General features: G+C 34.9%; 3 protein-coding genes and 1 non-coding gene across 5 annotated transcripts; 3 read left to right on the top strand and 1 right to left on the bottom strand.

The window, feature by feature from the left end:
- The first annotated feature begins 2,042 nt into the window (after nt 1–2,042).
- On the top strand, nt 2,043–4,132 carry LOC102584774 (protein LYK2). Its single transcript, XM_006338742.1, has 2 exons — nt 2,043–2,742; nt 2,823–4,132. The coding sequence occupies exons 1-2, from the start codon at nt 2,043–2,045 to the stop codon at nt 4,130–4,132; spliced, it is 2,010 nt and encodes a 669-aa protein (XP_006338804.1).
- Nucleotides 4,133–4,428: 296 nt separating this feature from the next.
- LOC102601867 (putative calcium-binding protein CML19) lies at nt 4,429–5,290 on the bottom strand. The gene has a single exon (XM_006338625.2). The coding sequence runs from the start codon at nt 5,157–5,159 to the stop codon at nt 4,734–4,736; it is 426 nt and encodes a 141-aa protein (XP_006338687.1). The 5' UTR covers nt 5,160–5,290; the 3' UTR covers nt 4,429–4,733.
- A 382-nt stretch (nt 5,291–5,672) lies between these two features.
- Nucleotides 5,673–5,745, top strand: TRNAK-CUU (transfer RNA lysine (anticodon CUU)). Its single transcript has one exon. It is a non-coding gene; the product is annotated as a tRNA-Lys (tRNA).
- A 2,240-nt stretch (nt 5,746–7,985) lies between these two features.
- On the top strand, nt 7,986–9,971 carry LOC102601533 (probable adenylate kinase 7, mitochondrial). 2 transcript variants are annotated; one of them, XM_006338624.2, is made up of 4 exons: nt 7,986–8,406; nt 8,701–8,841; nt 8,932–9,117; nt 9,600–9,971. In XM_006338624.2, exons 1-4 carry the CDS (start codon nt 8,122–8,124, stop codon nt 9,756–9,758), a joined length of 771 nt encoding a protein of 256 aa, XP_006338686.1. In that variant the 5' UTR covers nt 7,986–8,121; the 3' UTR covers nt 9,759–9,971. The 2 variants fall into 2 exon arrangements, with proteins under 2 accessions (XP_006338686.1, XP_015163178.1); XM_015307692.1 differs by lacking the exon at nt 8,701–8,841.
- The last annotated feature ends 139 nt before the right edge of the window (nt 9,972–10,110 follow it).

Below are 10,110 nucleotides of genomic sequence, written 5' to 3'. Positions count from 1 at the left end.
GTGTTAAAATGGAAGGGTTAGGTTACATTACTCTTATAATGTTTTTAATCATGAAATATTTTTTTCCCTTTTTATTATGGCAATCTACAATATAAAACAACTTTTAAAAAAATTGACAAATCAAAATGAACAGCATAAGTAGCCTAACTTTTAAATAAAATGAATTGAACACATCAAAATGAACTAAGCTAATGAATGAAATAATTACTTTTGCGCGAATCATGTTTAATAAACTAATTTTAGTACTTAAGACCCTTGATTCCTCAACAGTTGGTGAAGATTGAATTAGTGAAACTCGTTTTCCAAATTTCTAACATCTACTAATATATTAAGTATTACTACTAGCACTAGCTTGGTCATGTGGGTCTATCGACAAAAGAAACCTTTTTTTTTCCCTTTGGCCTCAGAAATGGGAATGCTGATCTCGTACTTGTCACCTCTGTTTATGTATGTATGGGCCTTTTTCATTTCTTTATTGCTTATCTATCTATAGCTTTGCTGAATGGTGGTCGGCATGTGATCTCACGTGCACCTTCTTTCTTCTTCCACATTTTCTCCAAAAACATGAAAGAAATCTAGCTTTTGTCCAAAATAACTCTCCACTTAATATATAAACTAGTAAGTTGCATTTTTTTAAAATTCAGAATTGATCATAGACTAAATTTTTTGGATACATTCTTAGAAATGGTCCATATGAAATGTAGGTTATAGATATATAGGTGGAGATGGAATTTTGAGTCATCATCTTTTAAATTGAAATGTCTCTTAAATGCCTTAGCTTTATGCATGCAAAGGACGGGAGGTCTCGTCAATGAGAGTTTTTTTGTTAGCATATAGTGCTCGTCCATTGTATGCGTCACTTATCATACCCTCAACTTAAGACAAGAGAGTATATATTACGCTGAATTAATTCTTTGAAATTATGATTTCGATTTAATTTGCGCATGGAGACATGTTGAACACTTGGTGTGTGATATTGGTTGAGGAAGTAGAGTGTACACATATATTATCCTACCTTAGAGGTAGAGAGGTTGTTTCGGTTCAAGGAAAATCAGTCTTAAGTAGTTCAGAAAAAGAAGTAACAAAAGTGATCAAAGCATAACATGGTATTCTGAACAATCGCTACAACAAAATAATAAGATAATCAAAGTACAAAAAACAACATTTAATAACATAAATTGAAGGACAAGAAACTACAAGTGAAATGGTACAACTACCGATTTGAACTCAACTACCTATTGCCCTAATCGCACACAACCACTCAGATACTAACCTAATACCCTATTATGTGGTTAACTCTTCTTCATACATATAACTGTTCCCAAGTGACCACATATCGCTAACTCCAATATAGAAATCTCCTATAACAAACATATATTTAGCCATACGAGGGGTCTTCCCGACCGCCCCACTGGTCAATTAACTTACTAGTAACTTGGTTTTCTAAACTTTTAACAGATTTTCATTTGCTTTTCTTACCCCAATGTTTGTACATTCATTTGTTGCTCAATATTCTTCCAAGGCAAGATGACCTTTTTCCAAGTTCATGTATGCGCATAAATTATAAATACAAAGTTTCGAAAACCAAAAAGAATATGTTAAGGTGGCTGAGGGGATAATCATGACGGATAGCCATTTAAAATGTACATGGGGTTTGTTTGGTAGCATTCATGTATTAAAATTAATATGACGTTTGGTTTGTAATTGAGAAACCCGCATAACTAATACACATAGTATAAATTAGGAGGGAATTGATGTATTAGCTTATGCGGAGTAGAAGATGAAATAACTAATACAACATTATTAACACCTGCATAATTCTTACCGGCTTCCAAACAATCACAAAGAGTAGCCAGAAACAAGTGCAGACTCAAAATATAAACAAGAATTGTAGCATCCAAGACTCTTGTCCGAAATATTCTACCTTTTTATACGCCGATTTGTACAGATCCAAAATATTCATTTCTTTGCCCTGCCATAGACCAACCTTTTTATGCCCTTCCATTATCCATAGAGTGGTCCTTCACTCAATTAATTAAACTATGATAGTCGCTTTTCAATTCTGGGCTTTCCTATTTTTCTTACTATTTGTTACTCTTTCTGTTCTTGGAGAGGACTTGTTAAGCTGCGAGTCCAAATCTCCATCTGCTTCTGGCTATCGATGTGACCATAACGTGCATCCTATACAATGCGGGACATTTGCAATTCTTCGTACTAATTCATTTTACGACTCTCTTTTCAATCTGAGCTCTTATTTAGGTATCAATCGATACGTTCTCGGAGAAGCAAATGGATTTTCTCCTGATATAGAGTTTCTTGCAATTGATCAGCCTTTAATAATTCCATTAGATTGTAAATGCATTGGTGGTTTCTTTGAATCAGCGCTAACGAAAACCACCATTAAAGGTGAGAGCTTTTACAGCATTGCTCAATCTTTGGAAGGTTTAACGACTTGTAAAAAAATTCAGGAGAAAAATCCAAATGTTACCCCTTGGGGTCTCTCTGAGAAAATTCTGTTGTCGATTCCATTGAGATGTGCTTGTCCTTCTCCAGAAGAAATTAGTCTGCGGACGAAACTTCTGCTCTCATATCCAGTGAAGCAAGGCGATACGATTGCAGCCTTAGCAATCAGCTTCAATACGACTGCTGAAAGAATAATTGATGTCAATCGAAGATCACAAGGAGGCAGTTTTAGACCTGAAGGACTTTCACCACCTTCAACACTTTTGATCCCTCTCGAAGGTAAGAGCGAGCACACTTTAATTATATCATGTCTCAACAGGTAACAAGTTTAAGTTCTTAATTATATCATGTCTCAACAGGTAAACCCAAACTTGAATCATTCACGAAACCTCAGCAGCCGAATTTGGGATATCCAGCAGCAAGTATCGCGTCATCTAAAATACATAAAAAGAAGACCAAAATTCGGATGATGAGAGTTTATATTGCTGTTGCTGTGGTTGCTTTCGTGGCAATTGTTGCGCTCGCAGCAGTTTTCTTGTTTTGTTTTCTCAAGAGGAAAAGGAATAATTTGAGTAAGGAAGGAGATACGGAGCTACAAAAGTTAAGTTTGAGTGTGAGAACTACTAGTGAAAAGAAAGTTTCATTCGACGGGTCTCAAAATGATCTTGATGGTCAGATTATTGATGCCACACCACATAAGCTATTGGTTGAGACCTATACTATTGAAGAGATAAAGAAAGCAACAGAGGAATTTGATTCCTCGAATCTTATCGAGGATTCTGTATTCCATGGCCGGATCAGTGGTAAAAATTTGGCAATCAAACAGATGGAGACTAGCAGTATCTCAAAAATAGATTTCGGGCTATTCAACGATGCAATTCATCATCACCCAAATATCATTAGGCTCTTAGGGACGTGTGTTACAGAGGGTCCTGATTCATTCTTGGTGTTTGAATACGCGAAAAATGGTTCATTGAAGGACTGGCTTCATGGTGGTCTAGCAATGAAAAATCAATTCATTGCTTCATGTGATTGTTTCTTGACATGGAATCAGAGGCTAAGGATCTGTTTAGATGTAGCCACTGCCTTGCAATTTATGCACCATATCATGGATCCTGTTTATGTTCATGGTAATATAAAGAGCCGGAACATATTTCTTGATGAAGAGTTCAAGGCTAAAGTTGGTAATTTTGGTATGGCTCGATGTGTTGAAGATGATGTTGCAAAAGGTTACCTGGCGCCAGAGTGCCTTAAACAAGAAATCATAACCCCGAGCATTGATATCTTTGCTTTCGGGGTGATATTACTTGAGGTGTTATCAGGCCAAACACCTATAAGAAGTGGCAATGGTACTGAAGGAGAAGATGAAGTTGCCCTCTCTGAGAAAATAAAGGTTATTTTGGAGTCAGAGAATGCTGATGAGCTAAGGGAATGGGTAGACAGCGCGTTGGGAGAGAATTATTCATTTGATGCAGCAGTGACATTGGCAAATTTGGCTAGAGCATGTGTGGAGGAAGAGCCGTCATTAAGACCAAATGCTGGTGAAATTGTGGAGAAGTTGTCAAGATTGGTTGAAGAAATATTACTGGAAAGGGAGGAGCAACTCATAATCTCCGAAAGCTCTTGCAAACCTTTGTTCAAGGCTGATGCCACCAGTACTACCATGTGATTCTGTGAATTGTAAAGTGGCTAGTTTTTCAGGTGTTTAACTTCTTGTAAGATTTTTATGAGTCATAATTCTGGATTTCCTATGTACTCAAGGCAAAATAGGAGAAGAGAGTTTATTCTGCATATTATTACTGTTACTTGTAAATAGTATGTACTTTAGTAACTATATATATAGCTACTTTTAATCAATAGTCATCTTCTTATGTAGCTACTGTTGTCGATCAATTTTCAGTTCATTTCTCAAATATGTTCTGACTTTTTAATAAAAAGTTCTCGATTCAAAGGACATCCCAAAGGTAAAACGAAACGTATATTACAGATCATAGTAGTAGTGTTACCAAACATGAAAAGCACAAACTATGGGTTTTAATGGAGAAATTACAAATAAGTATATGTAACCTGGTACGAATATACAGAAAGAATGAGTCATACACAGATCTACCAAAAGACTGAAAGAATGAAGAATCAAAACAATGTGAAAAGTAGCAAGGGCAAACAACTAGGTGTCTAACTTGGTATCAGAGTTGATTTCTCAACAGTCACTTTGTGAGATAATAACTATTAGTTGAGTGAGCATTTGAGAAATCAACGGCCCAGTAATACTAGCAACGCATCATAATCTCAAACTCATGAAAATTAAGGAGACCATCGCCATCAATATCGTATCGGCAAATCATTCCTCTGCATTCATCAATTGTTGTTGATTCTCCCAATCTAGCAAGCATTCTATTCAAACTCTCGGGCGTTATGCATCCACATCCTTCCATTTCATACATCCTGAACGCCTCCTTCAACTCGTGTGCCTTCTCTTCTTCACTTCCACCTTCAATTAATCTCACAAAATCTTCGAAATCCAACAAGCCATCGTTGTCTGAATCATTATGCTCAACTGCAGCCTTTGCTTCCTCATATGACATGTCTTTCCCGATCAAATGGACACACTGTTGAAGCTCCTCGGCTGATATTTTCCCGTCTCTGTTCTCATCAAAACGGTCAAATAGGCGTTGGTGCTGTTTGTATTCTGCCATGAATTAGTCTTATAATCAATGAAGAGAACAAGAAAAATATGTATATTGTTCTGGTGTGTTATGGAATTTGTCCAATAAGGCAAATAGAAAGGTTGCAAGAGTAGAATTGGTAAGGAAGTACATTGTTGAAACCTTATATAGATATATATATATATATTGAGCGCGGCAGAATCCGTGTGGCATGCGTAAGGGCAACCGGTGGAAATTGTAGGCAGGACTTTCAGGTGTGCACGGTTTAATAGACGATTTGGGAAGAAACCTAGAAAGAAGCTGATTCTAATGTACCGAGTCATGGGGAAGGAGACTAGGAAACCCAAAGGAGGAATAATAGTTCAAAGTCCAAACAATTTTTTTATTTATCAGTTTATTTTTTCTCGAAGCTCTTATTAATTGACTACTTATTAATTGGAGTAATATTTTTGAGCAGGTGGGGTCCGGACGGGAAGAATATAACTTAATCTGATATCAGAGTAGTTTGTTGTAATTAGTAAAAGTCGTAAACTTTACCAACAAGCCCGTCTAGCTCAGTTGGTAGAGCGCAAGGCTCTTAACCTTGTGGTCGTGGGTTCGAGCCCCACGGTGGGCGTTTTCATTGATTTTTTTTTTTACTTTTCTTTCGGTTCTTTTATTTTAGGGAAAAAGGACAAATATATCCCCGAACTATCAATACCCTTCGTTATACTTTAAGATCGTATATATCCTTACCGTCATTCTTTTGGATTGTGTATATCCTTGAAGTTAACGAACGGACACGTGACTTCATCTAAATGATTTACCCGATTTTATTTATTTTTTACCCAAAAATTTAAAATCCACCCGACCCACAATCAAAATGGGTGGTGCCAAAATCCACTCTTCATTTTCATCAAAAAACCATCCCTCTTCTTCTCAACCCACCATGACCATGGAATCAAGAACTCATTTTGAAGAAAGAAGATGACTTGTTCACTAAAACTACTCTCTTCTTCACTTTTACTTCAAACTTTGTATCTTCCCCATTCCATCCAGTTTCAACATGTAACATCCCTTCAAGTTTTGTCATTTGGTGTCTTTCGAATTCTTTAAATCTGTAGACTTTATGCTTGCTAACAAAAAAAAGAAAACTTCATCTTTATTTAGCTTAGTAGGAATCTATGTTATTGGGTGTTTTGTACATTATCTATTTCAAGAATATTTTCAATCCCTTTCAACAATAACAAATCGATTTGAACTTTAAATTTTTGATTTTATTGTAGACCCACTTTAAAGCTTGAAGCTTTGTCCATCAATGGTGATTGGTGTAGTATTTTCTCAATTCCTTTCAACAATAAACAAATAGATTTGAGCTTGAAATTTTCGATTAGATCGTAGACCCACTTTAAAGCTTGAAGTTTTGTCCATCAATGGTGGTAGTATTTTCTCAACCCCTTTTAATAACAATAAATCAATTTGAGTTTGAAATTTTTGATTCGATTGTAGACCCATTTTTAAGCTTGAAGCTTTGTCCATCAATGGTGATTGGTGTAGTATTTTCTCAACTCCTTTCAACAATAAACAAATAGATTTGAGCTTGAAATTTTCGATTAGATCGTAGACCCACTTTAAAGCTTGAAGTTTTGTCCATCAATGGTGGTAGTATTTTCTCAACCCCTTTTAATAACAATAAATCAATTTGAGTTTGAAATTTTTGATTCGATTGTAGACCCATTTTTAAGCTTGAAGCTTTGTCCATCAATGGTGATATTGTTTCCAACCCCTTTCAACAATAATAAATTGATTTGAACAAAAAAAAATTAAATTGGTTTCTTGATTTTGATTGAAATAATATGCTTCTGTGTTTTTGTTTGTGAGATTTGAAGAATGGTGCCAATGAAAATGAATTGAAAAACATTTTTCCTTGTATTTGATATTTAGTGGAGATGAACAACTATGCTTTTTATTTTTAATTTTAAATGTCATGGTATTTTAATTTGGGTCATGGGTGGGTAAGTTATGAAAAATAGGTGGGTTCTCAATTTTTTGGATAAATAAAAAAATAAAATCAGTTAAATTATTTAGATGATGCCATGTGTCAATCTGTTAGTCTTAAGGGTATAGACGATTCAAAATATTGACGGTAAGGGTATATATAACCTTAAAGTATAACGAAGGGTATTAACATACCATTTATGATAGTTCGGGGCTATATTTATCCTTTTTCCCTTTATTTTATAAATTATCAATTTAAAGTTTAAACACACAATAAATAATATTCCACGAGGTCCACATGTCATTTACAATAGCACATGCCCCACGCCCACCAATTCTCTGTTACTCTTCAAGGTAGTTAGTATAATTTTTAAAAGTTAAATGATGTTGATCAGTATTTTAGAATATTTTTCAAATATCAGAAAAAATATAGTCTATAGAATTTTTTTGTATAGTTATTGAAGTTTTAATTATAAAATATTATATTTCACTAATTCAGTTTATTTTTAAGAGATTAACTTCTCTCCGTGGACAACAAAATTACACTGTCAAGTTCATTTTTAGAAAGACTGAAGTGACAGTGTAATTTTGTTGTCCATTGTCTGTGGAGAGAAGTTAATGATATATGAATATATATTTTTTATTTTAATTTGTTTATCCGAGTTGAACTTATTACGATATTTAGAAAATTAAAAAAATCTTTAAATCTTGTAATTTAAATTAAGATTGTAAAATATTTTTAATTTTTTTATAATCTTAAATATGTCCATGTGAAAAATAAATTAAAGAATAAAATCCATTTTTTAAACGACTAATTTGATTGCCCTGTGACTAGCTCAAAGAAAATCGGAGTCCTAAGACCGAGTCTAGTTTTTTTTTTAAAAACATCCACCTTCTTTCTTGGTCAACTCCTTTCATTCATGCCATCCACCTAAATCCTACACATTTTCAGCATTATTCCCATTTTTTAATCAACCACCATTTACACTCTTTTTTTTTTTTTTCCCCACAGGCCATGGCAATGCTGAGCTTCCTGGGAGTTTCAGCCCGACCATTTCTTCTGGCCGCTTCAAGCAAGTCGGTTCGGGCCTACGGCTCAGCTGCTGCAGCTCACTTCGATTACGACTATGAGGAGGAACCATCAGGATCAGTTCCACGGAGAGGAGTACAGTGGCTGATCATGGGTGATCCAATGACGCAGAGACACGTGTATGCCCAATGGCTATCCAAACTTGTTGACGTTCCATATATTTCCATGGGCTCTCTCGTACGTCAAGAACTCAACCCTCACTATAACAAGGTACCTATTTATTTCTCTTTTAACAACGTTTTACAGTACGGTTTTCCTCAAAAGATCTCATACCATTAAGATCTTATATGTAGCTTCCCATATGAGACTTTGTTTGCATACGCAACAGTTTTGATGGATGATTTGGAATAGTACTTTCATTAGAAGGTTCAGTTTTTATTTAGAATTCAAGTTATATACTCGTACAATATTTTCAATCCAAAGCATTAAAAAACACTCTTTTATTTGATCTAGTACTGTGACACGATGCTTTAATTTGTTTGAAATAATTATGGTTGTATGAAGATATCAAGTGTTGTGAATGAGGGAAAGCTTGTTCCAGAAGAAGTTATTTTTGATTTGTTATCAAAGAGGCTAGAAGAAGGTTATTGTAGAGGTGAAAATGGGTTCATTTTAGATGGAATTCCTCGTACAATGTTTCAGGCTGTATGTATACCTCTCCCTGCTCATTTAAGCCCTCTTTATTTTTCTAAGTCGTTTCTCATGCTTTGTTGTGCAATATATATATATATATAGGAAATCCTTGACAAAGTTGTGGACATAGATTTAGTTCTGAATCTCAAGTGTTCCGACTCATGTTATGTGTCAAAGAATGATAGAAGCAATGCAGCTGAAGATCAACTCCTTAAAAGAAGTAATTTAATGTCTTCAAGGGTCATGGATGGTGCCTGGAAAGAGAAGCCATATGATCATGATGAACAGGTATCTATCTGACATATTGTAAATTTTACTACAAGTTAATTAAGAATAACAGTAGCCACAAAACATTTGAGAAAGCTAGGGTTTGAGATTGCCTAGCAGTTCTATTACTCTAAATATATGAACAAAATATTTTTGACAGAAATTAAAGCTAATGTGGTGAGTTCATGATCCATAGTTGGGAAGAGTTTATATAACAATGTCAAAAAATATATCTCAAACACTAGCTTCCTTTGGTTCTCACTCAATTCGTTATGCATTCACATTTACTCTGTGCCTTAATTTATATATATAAATGCGTTGCATGTGTCTCACAGATGATGAATCCAAATCTAGTCTCAGCTTTATATTTTGGTATTGTGTATGTAATGATGATTGTTACCATCTTAAGGTGGCCTTGATGCCGCAGAGTTATTTCTCATTGTTTTCTCAGTTGAACTACAAGGCAACTAATACATGTTATTGTTCTGTATATAATTTTGAAGATCAAACGCTTAGAAGAATACTATCGGAAGCAGAAAAAGCTCCTCAATTATCAAGTAGCAGGAGGGCCTGCAGAAACATGGCGAGGACTTTTGGCTGCATTGCAACTTCAGCACATGATGAGTGCAGTTGGTTCGACACAGTTGACTGCAGGATGCTGATTTGATTCTCCTGTGATACTTAATTCTTTTTGCAAGTATATTAGGTGCAGTGATATGAGTGTATCAAAATCAGTTTTGACCGGGAATGTAGAGCTAGTTATTGTTTTATTCTTGTTTAAGAGTGTAACCATGTTATAGCGATGAATCTCTAGCAGAAAACAGAGTTTGTAAAATGTTCTTATCTATATTACTATTGAGTGTGGTTTGCTGTGTTAACTTTGTAGTAGAATTTCAAACGACTCAAAACCCTTTATGGCAGCAATTTGGGGTCAGTAAGTTTATACTGGTGAAATAACTATGAAAACTAGTATACATTATGAAGCAGTAGAACAACTGCAATAACTCAATCACA

This window comes from Solanum tuberosum, unplaced genomic scaffold (genome assembly GCF_000226075.1).
Source record: "Solanum tuberosum cultivar DM 1-3 516 R44 unplaced genomic scaffold, SolTub_3.0 scf00004, whole genome shotgun sequence".
NCBI classification, from domain to species: domain Eukaryota; kingdom Viridiplantae; phylum Streptophyta; class Magnoliopsida; order Solanales; family Solanaceae; genus Solanum; species Solanum tuberosum.
Note: the sequence above shows the minus strand (reverse complement) of the source record. Positions and strands in the feature narration are given on the sequence as shown.

Excerpts from the sequence above, each read along its gene's own strand:
- LOC102601867 (XM_006338625.2), bottom strand. The coding sequence starts at position 5,159 with ATGGCAGAATACAAACAGCACCAACGCCTATTTGACCGTTTTGATGAG.
- LOC102584774 (XM_006338742.1), top strand. The coding sequence starts at position 2,043 with ATGATAGTCGCTTTTCAATTCTGGGCTTTCCTATTTTTCTTACTATTT. Across the intron at positions 2,743-2,822 it reads ACTTTTGATCCCTCTCGAAG|GTAAACCCAAACTTGAATCA; the intron begins GTAAGAGCGAGC and ends ATGTCTCAACAG.
- LOC102601533 (XM_006338624.2), top strand. The coding sequence starts at position 8,122 with ATGGCAATGCTGAGCTTCCTGGGAGTTTCAGCCCGACCATTTCTTCTG. Across the intron at positions 8,842-8,931 it reads CTCGTACAATGTTTCAGGCT|GAAATCCTTGACAAAGTTGT; the intron begins GTATGTATACCT and ends ATATATATATAG. Across the intron at positions 9,118-9,599 it reads CATATGATCATGATGAACAG|ATCAAACGCTTAGAAGAATA; the intron begins GTATCTATCTGA and ends ATAATTTTGAAG.